Genomic DNA, 25,520 nt, shown 5'->3' with positions numbered 1-25,520 from the left:
TCCAGATGTCCAAGCTGGTTTTAGAAAAGGCAAAGAAACCAGAGATCAAATTGCCAACATCCATTGGATCATTGAAAAATCAAGAGAATTCCAGAAAAACATCTACTTCTGCTTTATTGACTACGCCAAAGCCTTTGACTATGTGGATCACAATAAACTGTGGAAAATTCTGAAAGAGATGGGAATACCAGATCACCTGACCTGCCTCCTGGGAAATCTGTATGCAGGTAAAGAAGCAACAGTTAGAACTGGACATGGAACAACACACTGATTCCAAATTGGGAAAGGAGTACGTCAAGGCTGTATATTGTCACCTTGCTTATTTAATTTATATGCAGAGTACATCATGAGAAATGCTGGACTGGATGAAGCACAAGCTGGAATCAAGATTGCCGGGAGAAATATCAATAACCTCAGATATGCAGATGACACCACACTTATGGCAGAAAGCAAGGAAGAACTAAAGAGCTTCTTGATGAAAGTGAAAGAGGAAAGTGAAAAAGTTGGCTTAAAACTCAGCATTCAGAAAACTAAGATCATAGCATCTGGTCCCATTACTTCATGGCAAATAGATGGGGAAACAGTGACAGACTTTATTTTCTTGGGCTCCAAAATCACTGCAGATGGTGACTGCAGCCACGAAATTAAAAGGCACTTGCTCCTTGGAAGAAAAGTTATAACCAACTTTGACAGCATATTAAAAAGCAGAGACATCACTTTGCCAACAGAGGTCCATCTAGTCAAAGCTATATTTTTTCCAGTAGTCATGTATGGATGTGAGAGTTGGACTATAAAGAAAACTGAGCGCCAAAGAATTGATGCTTTTGAACTGTGTTGTTGGAGAAGACTCTTGAGAGTCCCTTGGACTGCAAGGAGGTCCAACCAGTCCATCCTAAAGGAGATCAGTCCTGAATATTCATTTGGAAGGACTGATGCTGAAACTGAAGCTCCAATGATTTGGCCTCCTGATGCATAGAACTGACTAAATTGAAAAGACCCTGATTCTGGGAGAGATTGAAGGTGGGAGGAGAAGGGGATGAAAGAGGATGAGATGGTTGGGTGGCATCACCAACTGGATGGACATGAATTTGAGTAAGCTCCAAGAGTTGCTGATGGACAGGGAAGCTTGATGTGCTGCAGTCCATGAGGTTGCAAAGAGTCAGACAGGACTGAGCAAATGAACTGAACTGAAGGCAAAATGGTTATCTGAGGAGGCTTTACAAATATCCATAGTACTTATTTCATTTATTTACTTTTCAACCACCTTCCTCCAATTCCCCCTCCCACTACCCTCTACCTTTGGTACCCAACGTCTAATCTTTTTTCTGTAAGTTAGTTTCTATTTTATTTGCTTTTAGATTCCACGTGTGAGATTTTACAGCATTTGCCCTTTTCTGTCTGACCTATTTCGCTCAGCATAATGCCACTAAGTTCCATCCTAGTTGTTGCAAATGACAGGATTTTCTCATTTTTTAAAGACTAAACAACATTCCAATATATATATCACAACTTCTTTATTCATTTATCCATCAATTGACACTTAGGTTGTTTCCATTTCTTAACTATTGTAAATAAAGCTGCTATGAACTTGGGGTTGCAGATACCTTTTTGAGTTAGTGTTTTCATTTCCTTTAAATATATTCCCAGAAGTTTAATTACTGGATCCTATGGTAGTTCCACTGCACCAGTTTACAGTCCCACCAACACAGGACATCCATGCCAGCATTTGTTATCTCTTTACCTTTCCCATGATGGCTGTTCTAACAGGCGTGAAGTAATTATCTTAGCAACTTAGCCTTGCGCTTTTAGCTTGCATTTCTGTAATGACTAGTGTTGTGGAGCATATTCTCATGTACCTGTTGGCCTTTTTAGTATCATCTTTGGAAAAATGTCTATTCAGATCCTTTCTCCATTTTTTAATTGTTTTTTTTTTCTTTACTATTGAGTTATATGAGTTCTTAAATACATTTTGGATATTAACCTCTAACAGATACATGGCTTACAAAAACTTTTTCCCAGTCCATAGATTATTTTTTCACTTTGTTGATTTTTTCTTTGGCTGTAAAGAAACTTTTTAGTTTGATGTAGTCAACTTGTTTATTTTTTAGTTTGTTGCATATGCTTTAGGTATCAGATCCATATATGTTACCAAGATCCATGTCAAGGAGTTTTATTCTTATGTTTTCTTTTAGGAGTTTCATGATTGCAGGTCTTACATGTAAGTCTTTAATGTGTTTCAAGTTAATTTTTGTGAGTGGAGTAATATAGGGGTTCACTTTCATTCTTTTACATTTCAATTTCCAGTTATCCCAATACCATTTATTGAACAAAAGGTCTTCTCTTTTTTGAGTCTTCTTGGCTACCTTGTCAAACATTAGTTGACCATGTATGCTTGGGTTTATTTCTGGGCTTTCAAGTGTGTTCCAGTGTTCTATTTGTTTTTATGTCAATATCATACTGTTCTGATTAATATAGCTTTATCATATAGCTTGAAATCAAGAAGTGTGTTGCATCCTGCTTTGTTCTTCTTTCTCAAAATTTCTGTGGCTTTTGACAGTCTTTAGTGTTTTTTCTACTTCTATAAAAATTGCCATTAGAATCTTGATAAGGATTGTACTGAATCTATGAATCAAGGGTCCTCAACCTCCAGGCCACAGCCTGCTGGTACTGCCTGTCATATCACGGGTGACATTAGATTAAAAATAAAATGCACAATAAATGTAATATGCTTGAATAACCCAAAATTATCCCTCCCTCACCTGCCCCAGTCTGTGGAAAAATTGTCTTCCACAAACCTGGTCATTGGTGCCAAAAATGTTAGAGACCACTACTATAAATGACTTCTGGTAGTATTAACGTTTTAACAATATTAATTCCACAATCCATGAACATGGAATACCTTTCCATTTATTTGTGTCTTCTTCAGTTTCTTTCATCAATGCCTTATAGTTTTCATAATAGAGATCTTTCACCTCCTTGGTTAAATTTACTTCTAAGTATTTTATTGTTTTTGATGTTATTGTAAATGGGATGATATTTCGTAAAAATTACTGAGCCCATGCAAGCCACAGCTACTGAAGCCCATGCTCTACAACAAGAGAAGCTACAGCCTCGAGAAGCCCTTGCACCACAGCTAGAGAAAGCCCTCACACCAAACAAAGACCCAGCACGACCACATAAATAAATAATATAGAAAGAAATGGGCTCACACATTTAGAAAACAAAAATAAATGCATGGCATACTGTCAATCACATTACCTTCCTGCCAACCTCAGACACAGCCTTAGAATTCTCTGTGGAGTGTCTGGGTGCTTCCTACCAGTTAATGAGAATTTGAATTATGAGGGGAAATCCATCATAAGTCCACATTATGAAAATATAAACTTCTCAAGATTGTATTCAAGATTTATACCACCTAATCCAAGCCTACCTTTTTGGTCTGGGTCCTGTGTGTGCATAAAACACTATATTCACCCGTGCTATGAGAACTGCTCTGTGTGAATTGCTTGTATATCTGCTGGTGATGCTTTTCACTTTTTCACCAACTCATCATTCTCCAAGTGTATATAATATGTAATTACCTAATTTCTTATATTTGTTTCCATAATACCACATGTATTTTAAAGTACTTTTATACATTGTTTTTAATTAGTTGGTAGTATAATTCTTTTCTCCACCAGAAAGAATTCTGTATAAGGCAGGGAGCTTGTTTTATTTTCTCTTGTATCTCTAGCACCTGTATTAATGCTGTTTATTCATTCAATCAGAAAATACTGTTTAAGCATCAACTGTATACCAAGTATAAAATGTGTTGTAATGGGTATATATTAAGCAGTGGTTAATTGTTCTAATTCAGATGGGAATGGTGTTTGAATAGTATCATTTTTAAGTGTGATTTAAGTGACTGTGAGCAAACTACAAATTGGAGAGGGAATACTTGGAGCTCATAAAATAGAATAAGAAATAGTCTACCATCTCAACTTTTAAGAACAGAAAAAATTGTAAAGTAATATAGGTGGCTCTTAAACATAAGAACAAATGCCAAATTTCAGTTATAATAAAAGAAATGCAAATTAAAGCTAAATTAAAATTAATGCAAATTAAAACCTGCCATTTTTCTCTTACTAGATTGTCAATAATCTAAAACGTTTGGTAAGACATTAAATTAGCAAAGACAGGAAGAAACTAGTACTCTCATGCTTTGCTGATAGAAATGTAAATAGCTTCCGTGGAAGGTAATTTGTCATTATCCTTCAAAATTACAAAAGCTTGTACCGTTTGACTTTTTTATTGGAAATTTACATCATTAATATATTTACTCAGGTGTAAAATATGAATTTTACCTCAAACCTGTATATGAGGCATGTTTTTTTATACCAAAAAATTAGAAATAGTCTAAATGTCCATAAGTAAGCAACTAGTTGGAAAAGGCAATGGCACCCCACTCCAGTACTCTTGCCTGGAAAATCCCATGGACAGAGAAGCCTGGTAGGCTGCAGTCCATGGAGTCATAAGAGGCAGACACGACTGAGCGACTTCACTTTCACTTTTCACTTTCATGCATTGGAGAAGGCAATGGCACCCCACTCCAGTACTCTTGCCTGGAAAATCCCAAGGACGGAGGAGCCTGGTAGGCTGCCGTCTATGGGATCACACAGAGTCAGACACGACTGAAGCGACTTAGCAGCAGCAAGCAACTAGTTAAATAAACTGTGGTAAATGTGTATGGTAGAAAATCATACATTTGTATTAAAAAGTGAAAGGAAGCTCAGCAGTCAGAAATTGTTGCAGAGATAGCTTAGAATGTGAATGAGAACTGGGTATAAGAGGCCAGAGTAAATGTAGTTGCTCTGCTTGGAAAATGTGAATTAATTTATAAGGATTAAAACAATGTAGGATTTACACTTGAGAACCCTAATGGCAAAAACTTCATGTAATCTGTAATCTGACAGATTCATTTAAGTAACTGGGCTTAAGGATGACTTTTGTAAAAAGTAACCGTATTTCTAATTTTTCTGCTGGTGTGTTCTGAAAGACATTAAGAACATAAACTCCAAGTTGAATTTGGTTTTTGTGTAAAGGTAGTATACCAATTCAGTTTTACTTTATATAAAATACTTGTATCTTCCATTTCCTTTTTTTTTAAACTCTTATCTTGGTTTTGGTCTTTTCATGGTCTCTTGAAGTGAAGTTGTCAGTGAAGATACGAGTAATTGAAACTAAGATTTTTCTTACTGCTTATTGTGAAATCTGTTTCAGTTGGGGAGAAAATTCTTTATTTCTTTATAATTTTGGTTTCTTTCTGTATTGTAATTGCAGACACTCTTCCTACCCCCTTTTATATATGAGTAATACTGCTTATTCTGTTTTTTCCTTTTAGAGTATTGTGTGCTTGAGGTTGTTGCTATGGGAGTAAACTTCTGCGATGTTACACATTTACATGTAAACCTAAGTTTTCAAGGCTTAGAGCCTGAGTGTTTTAGATTTATGATTGTACAGTGGTTTTCTCCAGATGATTTACTTTCCCATTTTCTTCAAGACTCCACTAAAATATCACTCTATTGGGAATGTCTTCCTTTGTCACTCTATATAAAATAAAACCACTCTCTCATACCCTTTCACCACCATATTTTTCTTCAGAGAACTTATCACCACTTAGCATATAGCATATCATCTATCTCCTCTGACTAGAGTGTGAGTCAGTGGGAGAAAAAGACTTTGACTGTTTTGTTTTCCTGGTCTGTAGTAGGTGCTCAGTAGTTGTTTGTTGAATACATGAGTGAATGAATTATTTGGTGTGTAAATTAAATGTTAAAGTGAGTTAAGTTGCATTAATGAATACACACCAAGTAGCAGCTTATTTTGAATTTACACCTAGTGGACAAGCTTTCGTTTACTAGTATTTATAAGCAAGTTCTATCAAGTTTAGAAAAATAGAGTCATCTTCTGACTTTGCTTTTCTTTGAAATGTCACTAGCCTGTATATTTGCCTTTCACAGAAATTTTGTACATCATTTACCAAGACTGATAAACTTTGATGATCACTTGTCATTATCTACTTTATAAATCCAGACCTTATCTTGCCATTATCAGTATAAAAACAACAGAAAAACCCCGATTTTCTGTATTTTACTTGAGAAAAAATAGAGTTAATACTGCTATGAGTAAAGTTTAATCAAGTAATCCAAAACAACATGTAACAGAAAGGCATTCTGTCGATTTTCAGAGATGCCTTTTAATATAAATTATCACTCAGTTCTAAGAATATAGTCCTATTCCCATTTAGGGAATGCAAAAAAGAATAAAAATCATATCAGTTGCTCAGTCGTGTCCGATTCTTTGCAACCACGTGAATCGCAGCATGCCAGGCCTCCCTGTCCATCACCAACTCCCAGAGTTCACTGAGACTCACATCCATCGAGTCAGTATTGCCATCCAGCCATCTCATCCTCTGTCGTCCCCTTCTCCTCCTGCCCCAATCCCTCCCAGCATCAGAGTCTTTTCCAATGAGTCAACTCTTCGCATGAGGTGGCCAAAGTACTGGAGTTTCAGCTTTAGCATCATTCCTTCCAAAGAAATCCCAGGGCTGATCTCCTTCAGAATGGACTGGTTGGATCTCCTTGCAGTCCAAGAGACTCTCAGGAGTCTTCTCCAACACCACAGTTCAAAAGCATCAATTCTTTGGCACTCAGCCTTCTTCACAGTCCAACTCTCACATCCATACATGACCACAGGAAAAACCATAGCCTTGACTAGATGGACCTTTGTTGGCAAAGTAATGTCTCTGCTTTTGAATATGCTATCTAGGTTGGTCATAACTTTCCTTCCGAGGAGTAAGCGTCTTTTAACTTCATGGCTGCAGTCACCATCTGCAGTGATTTTGGAGCCCCCCAAAATAAAGTCTGAGACTGTTTCCACTGTTTCCCCATCTATTTCCCATGAAGTGGTGGGACCGGATGCCATGATCTTCATTTTCTGAATGTTGAGCTTTAAGCCAACTTTTTCACTCTCCACTTTCACTTTCATCAAGAGGCTTTTGAGTTCCTCTTCACTTTCTGCCATAAGGGTGGTGTCATCTGCATAGCTCAGGTGATTGATATTTCTCCCGGCAATCTTGATTCCAGCTTGTGTTTCTTCCAGTCCAGCATTTCTCATGATGTACTCTGCATATAAGTTAAATAAGCAGGGTGACAATATACAGCCTTGATGTACTCCTTTTCGTATTTGGAACCAGTCTGTTGTTCCATGTCCAGTTCTAACTGTTGCTTCCTGACCTGCATACAAATTTCTCAAGAGGCAGATCAGGTGGTCTGGTATTCCCATCTCTTGAAGAATTTTCCACAGTTTATTGTGATCCACACAGTCAAAGGCTTTGGCATAGTCACTAAAGCAGAAATAGATGTTTTTCTTGAACTCTCTTGCTTTTTCCATGATCCAGCGGATGTTGGCAATTTGATCTCTGGTCCCTCTGCCTTTTCTAAAACCAGCTTGAACATCTGGAAGTTCACGGTTCACATATTGCTGAAGCCTGGCTTGGAGAATTTTGAGCATTACTTTACTAGCGTGTGAGATGAGTGCAATTGTGCAGTAGTTTGAGCATTCTTTGGCATTGCCTTTCTTTGGGATTGGAATGAAAACTGACCTTTTCCAGTCCTGTGGCCACTGCTGAGTTTTCCAAATGTGCTGGCATATTGAGTGCAGCACTTTCACAGCATCATCTTTCAGGATTTGGAATAGCTCCACTGGAATTCCATCACCTCCACTAGCTTTGTTCATAGTGATGCTTTTTAAGGCCCACTTGACTTCACATTCCAGGATGTCTGGCTCTAGGTCAGTGATCACACCATCGTGATTATCTGGGTCGTGAAGATCTTTTTTGTACAGTTCTTCTGTGTATTCTTGCCATCTCTTCTTAATATCTTCTGCTTCTGTTAGGTCCATACCATTTATGTCCTTTATCGAGCTCATCTTTGCATGAAATGTTCCTTTGGTATCTCTGATTTTCTTGAAGAAATCCCTAGTCTTTCCCATTCTGTTGTTTCCCTCTGTTTCTTTGCATTGATCGCCAAAGAAGGCTTTCTTATTATCTCTTCTTGCTATTCTTTGGAACTCTGCATTCAGATGTTTATATCTTTCCTTTTCTCCTTTGCTTTTCGCTTCTCTTCTTTTCACAGCTATTTGTAAGGCCTCCCAGACAGCCATTTTGCTTTTTTGCATTTCTTTTCCATGGGGATGGTCTTGATCCCTGTCTCCTGTACAATGTCACGAACCTTATTCCATAGTTCATCAGGCACTCTATCTATCAGATCTAGGCCCTTAAATCTATTTCTCACTTCCACTGTATAATCATAAGCGATTTGATTTAGGTCATACCTGAATGGTCTAGTAGTTTTCCCTACTTTCTTCAATTTAAGTCTGAATTTGCCAATAAGGAGTTCATGGTCTGAGCCACAGTCAGCTCCTGGTCTTGTTTATGCTGACTGTATAGAGCTTCTCCATCTTTGGCTGCAAAGAATATAATCAATCTGATTTCTGTGTTGACCATCTGGTGATGTCCCTGTATAGAGTCTTCTCTTGTGTTGTTGGAAGAGGGTGTTTGTTATGACCAGTGCATTTTCTTGGCAAAATTCTATTAGTCTTTGCCCTGCTTCATTCCGTATTCCAAGGCCAAATTTGCCTGTTACTCCAGATGTTTCTTGACTTCCTACTTTTGCATTCGAGTCCCCTATAATGAAAAGGACATCTTTTTTGGGTATTAGTTCTAAAAGGTCTTGTAGGTCTTCATAGAACCGTTCAACTTAAGCTTCTTCAGCATTACTGGTTGGGGCATAGACTTGGATTACTGTGATATTGAATGGTTTGCCTTGGAAACGAACAAAGATCATTCTGTCATTTTTGAGATTGCATCCAAGTACTGCATTTCAGACTCTTTTGTTGACCATGATGGCCACTCCATTTCTTCTGAGGGATTCCTGCCCGCAGTAGTAGATACAATGGTCATCTGAGTTAAATTCACCCATTCCAGTCCATTTCAGTTCACTGATTCCTAGAATGTCGACGTTCACTCTTGCCATCTCTTGTTTGACCACTTCCAATTTGCCTTGATTCATGGACCTGACATTCCAGGTTCCTATGCAATATTGCTCTTTCCAGCATCGGACCTTGCTTCTATCACCAGTCACATCCACAGCTGTGTATTCCTTTTGCTTTGGCTCCATCCCTTCATTCTTTCTGGAGTTATTTCTCCACTGATCTCCAGTAGCATATTGGGCACCTACTGACCTGGGGAGTTCCTCTTTCAGTATCCTATCGTTTTACCTTTTCATACTGTTCATGGGGTTCTCAAGGCAAGAATACTGAAGTAGTTTGCCATTCCCTTCTCCAGTGGACCACATCCTGTCAAATCTCTCCACCATGACCCGCCCGTCTTGGGTTGCCCCACAGGCATGGCTTAGTTTCATTGAGTTAGACAAGGCTGTGGTCCTAGTGTGATTAGATTGACTAGTTTTCTGTGAGTATGGTTTCAGTGTGTTTGCCCTCTGATGCCCTCTTGCAACACCTACCGTCTTACTTGGGTTTCTCTTACCTTGGGTGTGGGGTATCTCTCCACGGCTGCTCCAGCAAAGCGCAGCCATTGCTCCTTACCTTGGACGAGAGGTATCTCCTCACCGCCACCCTTTCTGACCTTCAATGTGGGATAGCTCCTTTAGGCCCTCCTGCGCCCACGCAGCCACGGCTCCTTGGTCATGGGGTTAGAATAAGAATATGTACACTTAAATAAATAACACTAGCTCAGTAAAGCATAAAGTAGTGCTTCTTCCCATTGGAGGGGTGTATAGTTTGTAGATGCCAACTTTCCTTCATCCTGTGATTTTGATTTTCTCTCCTGTGTGGACACGTGTACTTCTTTCCTATCAAATCATTAAACCAAACCTTGTTCCCTGTTCACCCCAAGGATTGATAAAAGTGAAAAAGTGTTAGTTGCTCAGTTGTGTCCACCTTTGCAAATCCATAGACTAGCCTGCCAGGCTGCTCTTTCCCTGGAGTTCTTTATGCAAGAATAAATACTGGAGTGGGTTGTTATTCCCTTCTCCAGGGAATCTTCCTGACCCAGGGATCAAACCAAGTCTCCTGATTCTGTACTGCCTGAACCACCAGGAGGCCCATGCCCTTCCAAGGATGATGGCCTACAGCCTATTCTGAGACTTAATTTTTTTAATACTGTAGAGCTCTGCTACCAAGGCTTAGAATGGCAATTTATAACAGCATATTAGATCTCTATTATATTAAATCCTCATTACACTTCGGCTTTCCATCTTAGTAGTTCAGCTACAACAGTCCAGTGATAGATATATACGTGTTTTAGATGACAACAAATACCATTTTTCCAGGAGAGCAGTGTAATGGCAAAGGATAGTGATGGATCTTACAATCGTCTAGTGAATCATAACACAATAATAATAATTAATAATATTTGTTTAGTGCTTGATAATTTACAAGATATTCATTTCCAGTATTTCATTAGATTCTTACAATAGTCTGGTGAAATTGTTATTATTCACTCTGGTTTCTAACGATTGAACTGATGCTCAAAATGGTTTATAACTGCTTGGATTCTTGCTTTCTGTTATGCCATACTGAGAAACAAGAAATGATAACACTAAGAAAATGTCTTGTTTGGACTGTTTTTTTTCTGGTGAAGCTCTTGTCTGAATTTTTGCTTTCTTTCTGACATATTCATGGTGAGGGAGGGTAAGTTTTGTTGCTCCTCTTGGAAACCTGTAGCAGAGTCAATTTTTATTGAACCATTCCGTTTTACTCTCTTCCACAGCTGACAGAGTTAAAGGGTGGTTTATGAATGTGAATTAAGTGTTCATTATGTAAAACTATACCAAACTGAGTAAATAGTTATTGATTGGAATAGTTATTGATGATACTTTAATTTTTTTAGTGCATTTATTGTTTCAGGAAGTTGATAGTTTTTCATGGATTACCATTGTTATTATTAGATTTAGAGCATTCAGTGACCTTTTTAAAGGAAATATTTTAAGTCTTTATTTTACAATTCTAGAAGATTTCGCAACATTTCAATCATCTGATGATCCGTTAACGCTCGGGGTATCTTGGGTAGAAAAAAAACTTAAAAAATTGTTTTTCTTGTAATAGTGTATTTATTTTTCATTTTTATTGCAGCATTAAAGTTTTTCATCAGTGATTAAATGTTTAATGTCTACCCTATAGATATTTTAGTTGCCATATCTAATCTTAATTTGTAAAAAAAGTAATAATTTAATTATAATTTTAAAATTTTCCAAATAAATTTTTACATTTTGATGAATTATTTGTGTTCTGTGTGTAGACTGTCACAGCATAAAATCAATTTTCTGCCTTGATTCATCCCAAATCTCAGATTTCGATGACATTAATATTATAATTAGAAACATTGGTGTAGACGGCAACTTAAAAAGCATACTTTGCTTCTTGGCAATTTAGCATATTTCTGAGAGTGCATAGGACTTCAAGAACCTTCAGTCCACTAATAAATTTATTAACTTAAAAGAAGCGAAAAGTCTCTCTTTCTTTCTCTCTCCCCATGGCCAGTCCGCTAAAATAGATTATTCATGCTTATTTGATTCAGGTGGGCTTTTGCAAGCTTCCCTACTAGGCCTGGGAATGTGGTACATTGAGGCCTTTTCAGAAGCTTCTGACATGGACCAGGCTTTTATTGCATGGTGTTTCATTATTACCAGATCCCAGTCTCCACCCAGTTTGTAGGCGCTCCGCTTATTCTTTTGAATCAGGAGAGGTTATCACCTACCTTAATCCATGCAGCACTGTGGATTAAGGACACCAGTGTGCCCCAGGATTCTCAAAGAGGATCCTGGAAACTTCTTGTTTCTTCTTTTTTGCTGTCTTTACTAAATTCTATTGGGCCTTAGGGGGATTTGCATCTGAAATGGGCAACCTGGTGTTTTTCTCAATGAAGACATCAGATCAAAGTTCAGTTAGTCAAGGCCTTTCTAAAACATTAAGGGGACTTGGACTTACACAATAAAAAGATGAGCTCTAGCAGAGATTGCAGTAAAAACATTTTGAACCATAATCCGGATAAAGAATAGATTATAGGCCAAAGAACAGACCTTGTTTAAATTGCTTTAGACTAATAACTTTACATTTAAAAACCTTATTCCCTCTTTTTAAGAAACAAATTTTAATGTGACATAATGTACGTGTTAGCAGTTTCGTGGCAAATGGATAAATCATGTTTTTGAAACCATACATCTGTATATATTGTATTGAAAAGATTAGATTAAGCCAATTGATAGGTCTTTTTTATTAATGAAAACAAATAGTACCTTATGGAGGAATGAAGAGCTATTCTGTATATCAAATGAATGACAAACCCCCAGACTCTGAATCTGAGAATAGTGTTTCTACTAGACTTTAATTTTTTTAATTCGGTATTACTGTATAATTTGATGTTTGTGGGGGTTTAATTTAATATGAATTCATGAAGTCTTAAAATGCAGACACGTAGTGGCAAGCGAATGTCTCTTTCTTCTCTGGATTACAAAATTGCCACTTACTTAGTGACATAAGCTAAGAACCTACCCTGTGCAGTGCCTCGGTTTCTATAAATAGTACCTAATTTTGTTGAGTGTTCTAAAATTTTTGTGTTTTGTAGCATTCAAGACAGTGAAAATTAAGGAAATAAAGATCAGAGATTTTATTAGAAACTGTTGCCATGCAGAGTCCGTTAGTAGTTCAACTTTGGATAAAGGTATATTTGGATAGAGATATATTTCAAATTTGTTATATATTTTTTTAATGTAGTAAGTCTATATATATCAGTTCTTCCATATTTGAATTAAAATGCATAAATATATCAGTATCTTGCTGAATGTAGGATAAGTAAATTACAGTTTGAAGAAAATAAATTTTTAACAACCAGTGTGGATTTTCTTATCAGGCTGGACCAGTATCATCTTCAAGATTTGGTCACTATTATGATATATCAAAAAGGATACCACAAGAACTCATTGAGACCTCAAAGTGGCATGGATTTTTTCTCCCAGAAAAAATATCATCAGCTTTTAATGTAGAATCCTGGTAAGTTAATGATTTCAATTCTGATTTCAAAGGTTAGTAAAATACATTTTTACCACAGTCTTTGAAAGAATGCCTATTTAAAGGAACAAATCCTAATAAATATTAGTTTTCTAAGTAATATGTAACCTTAATGTTTTATGTTATTTCATTATATGTGATTTTTCTAATCCTGTAACTGTTGGACCTATCATTACTCTTTAATTTGCAACTTGACAAATCTGGATACCAAATTTGTAATAACTACTGTTTATTTTCAATAAAATGTGAAATAATTCAGTAATAGGATCTTTCAGCCCCAAATGCACAAGATACATAAATTTTGCTTATTGATAGTAATATAGCAGTGAAAATGGTATAAAATCATGCTGTTGCTCCATGTTTTTGATACATAATAAACCAACACAACATATTCATACTGCTGCTGCTGCTACTAAGTCACTTCAGTCGTTTCCGACTCTGTGTGACCCCATAGACGGCAGCCCACCAGGCTCCCTCGTCCCTGGGATTCTCCAGGCAAGAATACTGGAATGGGTTGCCATTTCCTTCTCCAGTGCATGAAAGTGAAAGTGAAGTCGCTCAGTCGTGTCCGACTCTTAGCGACCCCATGGACTGCAGCCTCCAGGTTCCTCCGTCCATGGGATTTTTTCCAGGCAAGAGTACTGGAGCGGGGTGCCATTGCCTTCTCCAATTCATACTGCTACTAACTTTATTAAGGCAAAACTCTGAAAATTAAAGACTTGACATTGAATACTTTCTAAAGTATTAGGACTTTAAGAAGAGCAAACCAGTCAGTCCTAAAGGAAATTAATCCTGAATATTAATTGGAGGGACTGATGCTGAAGCTGAAGCTCCAATACTTTGGCCACCTGATGCGAAGAGTTGACTCATTAGAAAAGACCCTGATGCTGGGAAAGACTGAAGGCAAGAGGAGAAGGGAGAGGATGAGATGGTTGGATGGCATTACCAGTTCAATGGACATGAATTTGAGCAAGCTCCAGGAGATGGTGAAGGACAGGGAAGCCTGTGTGCTGCAGTCCATGGGGTTGCAGAGAGTCAGACATGACTGAGCGACAGAACAATAAAGAAATACTTAATTTTAATTCATACTGCTTGCAGTTGAATCAAGGGAAGGTTTTCACAGAATAGGTTGTTGCTTCACAGAATAGGTTGTTCTCTTTTACACTGTAAAACCATTATTTTCAAAACGAAATGAGTTATTAAATGTTGATGTATGATTTAAAAATCTAGAGTCTCTTTCCCAGAAATATTGCCTGAGAGTTTAGTGAAGACTATTCCATTTATTTGATTTTATTGATTATACTAGTTTCTAATTTTTGTCATTCACTGAACCAGACATACATATACACATATTTGGGAAATAGAGTAAAATAGTGTCTCCATGATTTCTCAAAAAGTAAATCATAAAACCCAGATTCAAAGTCGGTTCTTTCTGATTTAAAAATCTCTGTTAGCAGTAATGCTATTCTGTCTCCATTCATGGAGTGCTTAGGGAATTGAAAAATGTACGTTAATTATGATGTAAATACATGAAAAAAGATATAGTGTTACTTTTGTAATTAAAAAAAAATTAAAGATGAAACCTTTTAAGCCAGAAAATACAAAGTGGTTTTTATTCACTTAGCAACTAAAGTGGTGGGAAATTAACATTTGTCAATTAACCTGATCAATATCAGGTAATATTCCAGGCATTAGACCATGGGCTATCTCATTTATCCTCCAAACAACCCTACAAGAGAAGCAGTATTATCTGCACTTTGTAGGAAACTTGAGGTCAAAGACACTGAACAGCTTTACCACTGTTTAAGTCTGTGAGTGAGTAAAGCTGACACCAAACCCAAGTATCCAAAACCCCCTGCTCTCTTTTCTTTACCAGGCTGTCTCCATTTACTGCTGCAGTAAATGTATAACCCAACAAGAAGCTGGGCACCAGAAAAATTATACCTTGATTAGATATGGGGATGTAGTTTTTTAAATATATTTTAAGAATATTTTTGAGAACTAACAGTTTTACATGGAACAGGAAAATTTATAGATTTTAATTATCAAGGCAGTATTTCATTTCATAGTAGTTAACTGATAATTCATTTATTTCATATTAAACTTAAATGCTTAATTAAATGTAATTAAACTTTAAACATGTAATTAAATTAATTTTGAAAATGGGTACTTTACCATGTGAGATTTATTTTATGAAAAGCATGTGCTCATTTCACTAAAATGAACCTTACTGGTTCATTTATAAAACAATAAAGCTAAGCCTTACACTTGTCCATACTTTTCCTATAATTAAGACTAGACGATATGGCTGTGTCTATCATGTATGAGGATATAATGTATAATTTTATAATTTCTAAAGGCGCTGTTGAAACCTATAAAGTTTTTTCTTTACAGTAAGAAGAACTGAAGGCCATTTGAAATCTATAATAACTAAAATTACTGGTATATTTGCCAATGGAAAATGTTCATACCTACAGTTTAAACTTTCAAAATAAAGCCTGGTTGTAGAATCTTGAAATGTATTACAATAATATTGCCTAGATAATTTTGTTTTGGTATTTTACTGTTATAAATCTGGTCACCTCAAACATAAAACAATAGAAAAACTGATTTTGAGAATAATTCTAAAACAGTTTACAGTTTGTTTTTTTTAATTTGATGTTGTTTTGAGGTAAGCTTTGCTAATAGGTATGTCCAAGCACAGTTCTTTTCTCTACTAGAAAGATATTGTAATTCTTTATTATTTATTCATGAATCTACTAACATACTGCTTAACCTACTATTATAGACTGAATGTTAGTATTCATCCCATCCACCTCCCCTGCCAAATGCATATGTTGAAACCCTAATCCCCAAAATTTGGAGATAGGGCATTTGGGAGTTAGTTAGATGAGACCTAGGTTTGATCCCTGGGTTGGCAAGATCCCCTGGAGAAGGGAAAGGCGACCCATTCCAGTATTCTGGCCTGGAGAATTTCATGGACTGTATAGTCCATGAGGTCGCAAAGACTCAGACATAACTGAGCGACTTTCACTCACTTAGATGATGTCTTGAGGGTGGGGCCCTCGTGTGATAAGATGGTGACCTTAAAAAAGAAAGAGAGACACTGAGTTCTCCGCTCTCTCCTTGAGTAAACACCCAGGAAAAGCCATGTGAGCTCACAGCGAGAAGGTGACCATCTGCAACCCAACACTAACCCTGACTCTCACCAGACACCAACCCTGCTGGCACCATGATCTTGGACTTCTAGTCTCCAGAACCAGCAATAAAATTAATTCCTGTTGTTTAAGCCACCCAATATTTTGTTCTAGTACCCCAAGCCAACTAATTTACCCACTATATTGTAAAGTGGTACTTTTTAAATTATAAATATATTGGATCTTTAATACTGAGTTTACATACAGTTGGTAGTAAATAATTGATTTTGTTTTCATGTGTTTTTTTTTTTGAAATTCAAGATTTTACTTTTACATATCTATGCTAACAGTAGCTGCTGCTGCTGCTGCTAAGTCGCTTCAGTTGTGTCTGACTCTGTGTGACCCCATAGATGGCAGCCCACCAGGCTCTGCCATCCCTGGGATTCTCCAGGCAAGAACACTGGAGTGGGTCGCCATTTCCTTCTCCAATGCATGAAAGTGAAAAGGGAAAGTGAAGTCGCTCAGTCGAGTGTGACTCTTCATGACCCCATGGACTGCAGCCTACCAGGCTCTTCCATCCATGGGATTTTCCAGTCAAGAGTACTGGAGTGGGGTGCCATTGCCTTCTCCAACAATAGCTAGTAGTAGCTAAAAGTTTTGTATTAACTAGAATGAACTAAATTCTAAGAGAACTAGTTATCTTTCTGGGAGAATTTCTAGGAGAAAAACAGTGGAAAGTGGATAGGAATACTATTTACAATTTTAGCAGTCATTTCATTTTTCTTATCCTGCAAAGTCTCTTTACCATAGTAAGTGAAACTTCTAGATAAACCTCTGTAGTATTTTCATAGACAAATCATAGCTGTGTGTTCCCCATATGTTCCTGCTGCTGCTGCTGCTAAGTCGCTTCAGTCATGTCCGACTCTGTGCGACCCCATAGACGGCAACCCACCAGGCTCCACTGTCCCTGGGATTCTCCAGGCAGGAACACTGGAGTGGGTTGCCATTTCCTTCTCCAATGCAGGAAAGTGAAAACTGAAAGGGAAGTCTCTCAGTCGTGTCCGACTCTTTGCGACCCCATGGGCTGCAGCCCACCAGGCTCCTCCATCCATGGGATTTTCCAGGCAAGAGTGCTGGAGTGGGGTGCCATTGCCTTCTCTGCCATATGTTCCTACTAATATTCCTTTGTTTGCACTTTTGTCAAAACACTAATTTCATTACACTTAATTATTTGTTTTGTCTACATTCTAATGTTCCCACCAGGCTTTGGAAATCCTTGAGGAAAAGTTATAATTTTTTTTCATCTATTTATTGTCTGAATCTAGGACACAAGTATTAAGTTGATAGTCAATGAATTAGTGAATCAAAGCATAAAATATAGTTATAACTCAGATTAACTGTAGTCCTGTTCTTAGCACAGAGATTTAGTGGGATGAAACCAATAACTGAAACATAGCCATGTAAGAGTATATTTTATTTCAAAAATACAGATTTTTCTCTTAGATTGAGAAGCAGAGAACCATAGTATATTTAGAAGTTATAAGTAGAAAATTTACTCACGAAAAAGGAATTTTGGAAGAGAGCTTCTAGGTGAGATTAAAGGTGCATAACAGAATCATAAAGTTACAGAATTAGACTATAAACTACTCTATTCGAAGGATATATAATAAATGATATAATGATATAAATCTCGGAGCTAAAGAAAATCAAAGATATAAGTGTGAGGAGGAATTTTATCTACCTGTTTATCTGCTGGTGATATAATTAAAGTAAAAAGATGCTATCTGAAACTGTAGAGAGAGAACTATTATCCTGAACCTCATTTTGACCAATGAAGAGAAATGACTTGCTTATATGTTTACCTTTCTTTCTTCTTTCTGTTCTTCAAGGGGGCCTTTGGATACATGGAATTTAATTGATCATTCTAGCATTCTAGCATGCTATTTTCATTAGTTGTTTTGGTATCTTCCACCTTATTCCCACATTCCTAATCCCAGTCATCTTGCGCATAGATGTACTCTCTCTTAGTTATGTATTTTATGTATATTCTTTCATATTTCTAGTCTTCCTTCAATAAAGCAGTTGTTGACCCTTGTCTCCCTTGTCTCTTTCCAACAATTGTCTCTCTCCAATTGTTGACCCTTTCTCTGTCCCACTCCCTATATTCAATCTATCGGTAAATCCTGTCAACTATATCTTCAGTATATCCAGATCCTGATCACTTCTTGCATCCCTTACCTCCACCATGCTAAACCTAAGTCACCCATATTTCTTGCCAGGACTCTTGGCATAGCCTCCTAATTAATCTTTCTCCCTGCTTTTTGGTGGCTCCTATTTTTGTGTCCAAAGCAGCCCTCATGAACTTTTTCACATAGTACTGTCCAATAGCACTTTCTTCAAGGATGGAAATTTTCTATGCCTGTACTGTCCAAAATAGCAGCCACAAGCCACATGCAACTAATAATGAGTATTTTCAATATGACATTGAAATTTTTGTTTTATTAGTTCAAGTGTAAGTAGCTATGTGTGACTTCAGTTCAGGTGCTCAGTTATCTCCAACTCTTTGCGACCTCATGGACTACAGCATGACAGCCTTCCCTGTCCATCACCAACTCCTGGAGTTTACTCAAACTCATGTCCATTGAGTCGGTGATGCCATCCAGCCATCTCATCCTCTGTCATCCCCTTCTCCTCCCACCTTCAATCTTTCCCAGCATCAGGGTCTTTTCAAATGAGTCAGTTTGTCCCATTAGGTAGCCAAAGTATTGGAGTTTCATCTTCAGCATCAGTCCTTCCAATGAATATTCAGGACTGATTTCCTTTAGGATGGACTGGCTGGATCTCCTTGCTGTCCAAGAAACTCTCAAGAGTCTTCTCCAACACCACAGTTCAAAAGCATCAATTCTTAGGCACTCAGTTTTCTTTATAGTCCAACTCTCACATCCATACATGACTACTGGAAAAAACACAGCTTTGACTAGATGGACCTTTGTTGGCAAAATAATGTCTCTGCTTTTTAATATGCTGTCTAGATTGGTTATAACTTTCCTTCCAAGGAGCAGTTGCCTTTTAATTTCATGGCTGCAGTCACCATCTGCAGTGATTTTGGAGCTCAGGAAAATAAAGTCTGTCACTGTTTCCATTGTTTCCCCATCTATTTGCCATGAAGTGATGGGACCAGATGCCATGATCTTAGTTTTCTGAATGCTGAGTTTTAAGCCAACTTTTTCACTCTCCTCTTTCACTTTCATCAAGAGGCTCTTTAGTTCTTCTCTTTCTGCCATAAGTGTGGTGTCATCTGCATATCTGAGGTTACTGATATTTCTTTTGGCAATCTTGATTCTAGCTATGTTTCATCCAGTCCAGCATTTCTCATGATGTATTTTGCATATAAGTTAAATAAGCAGGATGACAGTACACCTTGACGTACACCTTTCCCAATTTGGAACCAGTCTGTTGTTCCATGTCCAGTTCTAACTGTTGCTAACTGTTGCTTCTTGACTTGCATACAGATTTCTGAGGAGGCAGGTCAGTTGGCCTGGTATCCCCATCTCTTCAAGAATTTTCCACAGTTTGTTGTGATCCACACAGTCAAAGGCTTTGGCATAGTCAATAAAGCAAAAGTAGATGTTTTTCTGGAACTCTCTTGCTTTTTCAATGATCCAACAGATGTTAGCAATTTGTTTTCTGATTCCTCCGCCTTTTCCAAATCCAGCTTGAACATCTGGAAGTTCACGGTTCACATACTGTTGAAGCCTGGCTTGAAGAATTTTGAGCATTACGTTGCTAGCATGTGAGATGACTGCAATTGTGCTATAGTTTGAACATTCTTTGGCTTTGCCTTTCTTTGGGATTGGAATGAAAACTGACCTTTTGCAGTCCTGTGGCGACTGCTGAGTTTTCCAAATTTGCTGGCATGTTGAGTGCAGCACTTTTACAGCATCATCTTTTAGGATTTGAAATTGCTCAACAAATTCCATCACCTCCACTAGGTTTGTTCATAATGATGCTTCCCAAGGCCAACTTGATTTCTCATTCCATGTGTGACAAGTACTGTCTTATTAGACAGTACAGTTTCACAGCATTCAGATCAGATCAGATCAGTCGCTCAGTCGTGTCTGACTCTCTGCGACCCCATGAATCGCAGCACGCCAGGCCTCCCTGTCCATCACCAACTCCCGGAGTTCACTCAGACTCACATCCATCGAGTCAGTCGTGCCATCCAGCCATCTCATCCTCTGTCGTCTCCTTCTCCTCCTGTCCCCAATCCCTCCCAGCATCAGGGTCTTTTCCAAAGAATCAGCTCTTCGCATGAGGTGGCCAAAGTACTGGAGTTTCAGCTTTAGCATCATTCCTTCCAAAGAAATCCCAGGGCTGACCTCCTTCAGAATGGACTGGTTGGATCTCCTTTCACTCCAAGGGACTCTCAAGAGTCTTCTCCAACACCACAGTTCAAAAGCATCAATTCTTCGGCGCTCAGCCTTCTTCACAGTCCAACTCTCACATCCATACATGACCACAGGAAAAACCATAGCCTTGACTAGATGGACCTTTGTTGGCAAAGTAATGTCTCTGCTTTTGAATATGCTATCTAGGTTGGTCATAACTTTCCTTCCAAGGAGTAAGCGTCTTTTAATTTCATGGCTGCAGTCACCATCTGTAGTTGATCTTGGAGCCCAGAAAAATAAAGTCTGACACTGTTTCCACTGTTTCCCCATCTATTTCCCATGAAGTGGTGGGACCGGATGCCATGATCTTCATTTTCTGAATGTTGAGCTTTAAGCCAACTTTTTCTCTTATCACTCCTCTGGCTCAAACCTTTAATGACATCCCATCTCACCCAGAATAAAAAACCGATATGCAAACAGAGATCCACAAGGTCTACATGTCCTTACCTAATCTGGTTCCTTGCTGCCTCTCTGATCTCTGATATCATTGTGGTTGTGGAAAGAGTAAAGGGAATATCAAGAATGCTTTTAGACATGAGAACTAGGATAGTGCCATTTACAGGTGTAAGTAAGCATAACCATATATCTAACAATATTTATTGAACACCTTCTCTGGCGTGAATACCTTGTATGCTCCTGAGTACCTTTTATGAGTGTAGAATCATGTTAAGCACTAGGTTTATTGTAGTAAACTGTTATCCTTGACCATTTATAGCATAAGAAAGCATAATTAAAAATATTTTTTTTAGAATCAGTTCAGTTTAGTTCAGTCACTCAGTTGTGTCCTACTCTTTGCGACCCCATGAATCTCAGCAGCATGCCATGCCTCCCTGTCCATCACCATCTCCCAGAGTTCACTCAAAGTCACATCCGTCGAGTCAGTGATGCCATCCAGCCATCTCATCTTCTGTCGTCCCCTTCTCCTCCTGCCCCCAATCCCTCCCAGCGTCAGGGTCTTTTCCAATGAGTCAACTCTTTGCATGAGGTGGCCAAAGTACTGTAGTTTCAGCTTTAGCATCATTCCTTCCAAAGAAATCCCAGGGCTGATCTCCTTCAGAATGGACTGGTTGGATCTCCTTGCAGTCCAAGGGACTCTCAAGAGTCTTCTCCAACATCACAGTTCAAAAGCATCAATTCTTCAGCACTCAGCTTTCTTCACAGTCCAACTCTCACATCCATACATGACCACTGGAAAAACCATAGCCTTGACTAGATGGACCTTTGTTGGCAAAGTAATGTCTCTGCTTTTCAATAGGCTATCCAAGTTGGTCATAACTTTCCTTCCAGGGAGTAAGCGTCTTTTAATTTCATGGCTGCAGTCACCATCTGCGGTGATTTTGGAGCCCTAAAAGATAAAGTCTGAGACTGTTTCCACTGTTTGCCCATCTATTTCCCATGAAGTGATGGGACCGGATGCCATGATCTTCGTTTTCTGAATGTTGAGCTTTAAGCCAACTTTTTCACTCTCCTCTTTCACTTTCATCAAGAGGCTTTTGAGTTCCTCTTCACTTTCTGCCATAAGGGTAGTGTCATCTGCATTTCTGAGGTTATTGATATTTCTCCCGGCAATCTTGATTCCAGCTTATGCTTCTTCCAGTCCAGCGTTTCTCATGATGTACTCTGCATATAAGTTAAATAAGCAGGGTGAAAATTAGAATAAGAAAGTAAAATTTTAAAAAAATTAATAAAATAAGAAGGGACTTCACTGGTGGTCCAGTGATTAAGACCGCACTTCCAGCACAGGGGGGCACAGGTTCAGTCACTGGTCGGGGAACTAAGATCACACATGCCGTGGGGCACAGCCAAAAAGAAACAAGTAAACAGATAAAGATCTCGTTATGAATTGTGATAAGTAGTATAAAGACAAAGAACACTCTCCATACACTGAGGGGGGGAGGGAATAAACTTTATGTTGTTTTAGGATGAGGCCTTTCTAAAGACCTAAACCTGAGACTTGAAAAAAAATCATAAGAAGAAAAAAGTGGTCTTACAGAGAGCACTAAGCCAAGAAGTTTTCTTGGCTTAGGGAACAGCAGGTGTACTAGGAAAGGAAAGTAACTGGTGTTTTCAAGTACCTGAAAAGCCTAGTTGTTGAAATAGAGTGAGTGATAACAAGTGTTACAAAGATGAGTTCTGAGAAATAGGGTTGATGAGTTCAGAGAAGTAGGCAGGTGTCGTACCATGCTTTAAAAATTTATTCATGAAGGGATATAGGTAGAAGCAGTTTCTACCTATATTCCCTGGGCTTCCCATGGGGCATATATATATAGGGCTTCCCAGGTGGCTTGACAGTAAAGACTCTGCCTGCTAAAGCAAGAGACATGGGTTCGATCCCTGGGTCAGGAAGATCCCCTGGAGAAGCACTGCAGCCCACTCCAGTATTCTTGCCTGGAAAATCCCATGGCCAGAGGAGCCTGATGGGCTGTAGTCCATAGGGCTGCAAAGAGTCAGACACAACTTAGTGACTAAACAGCAACAGCAGTCCTGTTTATATAAAACTTTATATAGCTTTTCCGAAATTCTTTTCTAACAAAAACTCAGTACACATTAACTTAGGTTCTTAAATGTACTTAGTGATATTTGGTCGAAAAAACTCATGAAAGTCTGGAAGCTAAATGCTCGTCTTACACTATGAGATTCAGTATGTATATACATCAGTATTGGAAAGGTTATGAGTGAAATGCCAGAATTAAATAAATAGTCGTAATAACTCTGTTTATGTTTGTTTATTGGTAAAATACTCTTCAGAATCAAACATTTTTATCATCATGCTTCCTAACATCCCGCAGTAATTTTTCTCAGTAAAGAAAGAGGGATTGATATAGAGCAGTATCTGAAAGAACATTCGTCAAATTGTTAACAATGTTTACCTTTGAGTGGTGGATTTTGGGGGTTTTTTTTCCTATCCCTTCTATGTTTTATATGTTTGAATTTTTATGATGAAAACATTTTTTTAAAAGCTAAAATAAGGCTAACTAGTAGTCAAAGAAATATAAGCAAAAACCAAAGAAATACCAATTTTTCAGCTATTACATATTTAAAATGATAATGTGTTGTGTTAAAGATAGTGTAGAGAAACAAATGTCACTCATCTTAATTGTACAAGTGTGCATTGTTAAAACAGTTCTAGGAAAGTGTGTCAAAAGTGAGAGTGTACGTTACCATTGTTGCCATCATCCCATTTATAGGAATCAGTAAAATTACTTCTTCTTTGGGAAAAAAATAAAACTACTTCAGCTGATTTTTCAATCTGGACAATCAGCTCTCTTTTCCCTATCCCATTCTTTCCTTTGAGAAAAACACATTTGGAGTTCAATTTCTCCTGATATATAGACTATTAAAAGACTTAACAAGTGAAAACACTTACTAAGATTGTTTACAAAAAAATACATGCACCTCAATCTACATAGTGAAATTATTTCCAATAACCAAGATATGAAAGCAAGCTAAGTGTCCATTAACAGAAAAGTGGATAAAGAAGATATGATATACATATACAATGAAATATTACTTAGTCATTGAAAAATGGAATTTTGCCATTTGCAACATCATGGATGGACCTGGAGAGTATTATGCCTAGTGAAATAAGTCAGAGAAAGACAAATACTATGTTATCACTTATGCATGGGATCTAAAAAATAAAATGAATGAATAAAGCAAAGCAGCAACAGACTCTCAGGTATAGAGCACAAACTAGTGGTTACCGGTTGGGAGAGGGAAGGGAGGAGGGGCAGGATAAGGATAGGGGATTAAAAAATACAAACTACTATGTATAAAATAAATAAACTATGCAGAAACCCCATACAAGCATTTGAGTTTACTGAGACCACTGTACTGTTGGCTACCATCTCTCACCTGCCTTGATAAACTCTTTCAGCTAATTAACCATCTTGATCCATGGTCAGCTTTAATCTTCACTTCCTTGCCCTTCTCTTGCTTTGTCTCACTTTCTCAGCAAAACTACTATTCTAGTTAAATGGTACTCTGACTGAAAAGACAGAAAGTGGTGGTTGTAGGGAGAAGAGTATATGAACTGAGATTATACAAGGATAGCAGTTATTGATGATGACAAGATCTAGGGTATGACCATGGAAATGGGTATTAGAGGTTGAATGGAGACAAGATTGTTGGAAGAGAGATGGTCAAGAAACTGAAAGGCCAGGGTGTTTGAAAGATGAGTAATGACACAAAGTTGGAGAGATGACAGCAGAAAAGATGGGTAGTAGGAGACATAATCCAGTGACTTTTTTATATCAATAATTAGTGCAGATCAGACTAATTGAACTGAATTATTTTTCATGAAGGATCATAACCATTCTCAGCAGTGCCCCTGTCAGTCAGTGGGTTGTTTCAAGATGCATACAGTTCTTCTATCTTCATGATCTTAGTACTTTCCCAGCTGTGGTCCAGAGGTCTGTGCTGGCCACAGCCCACCTTTGTTCCCTTAACACATTCCTGGTCTCTTTATGTTCTCTTAATTGAGTATCCATGGTGAAGAGAATCAAACTCAATGTCCTTAGGCAAAAAGCATCAGAAAAGAAAAATCAATAAATGACATCCTTCAGTGTAATAATAATGGAATTTTTAACTTGAAAATTACTTGTGAGTAGACTTCACAGTCTTTATAGCCACATGCAAATTGTATGCTAATATAACTTTAGCTCAGCAAACTGTTTTACACAGTTAGTTGAAACATTTGATATTGTGCCTACAGCCTTACAAGTATGTCTCACCTTTTGTCATAGATGAATACCTGAAATATATGTATAAATAGTTTTTTGGTAATACAAATTATATTTTCTCAGTG

The 25,520-nt window shown here is 37.8% G+C and overlaps 2 protein-coding genes across 3 annotated transcripts in view; one reads left to right on the top strand and one right to left on the bottom strand.

Moving 5' to 3' along the window:
* Window positions 1–25,520, bottom strand: part of IMMP1L (inner mitochondrial membrane peptidase subunit 1) — a 478,402-nt gene that overhangs the window by 152,375 nt on the left and 300,507 nt on the right. The window lies entirely within an intron of this gene.
* The window catches only part of ELP4 (elongator acetyltransferase complex subunit 4), a 255,269-nt gene that overhangs the window by 70,203 nt on the left and 159,546 nt on the right, over window positions 1–25,520 (top strand). For both annotated transcript variants that reach the window (XM_005890864.2, XM_070383610.1), the window contains exon 5: window positions 12,971–13,110. In XM_005890864.2, coding sequence (XP_005890926.2) covers window positions 12,971–13,110 — 140 coding nt within the window. The remainder of the gene's footprint in view (window positions 1–12,970; window positions 13,111–25,520) is intronic.

Source organism: Bos mutus, chromosome 15, assembly GCF_027580195.1.
Source record: "Bos mutus isolate GX-2022 chromosome 15, NWIPB_WYAK_1.1, whole genome shotgun sequence".
Lineage (NCBI taxonomy): Eukaryota > Metazoa > Chordata > Mammalia > Artiodactyla > Bovidae > Bos > Bos mutus.
The sequence above is the reverse complement of the archived record's forward strand: the minus strand, read 5'-3'. Positions and strand labels throughout refer to the sequence as shown.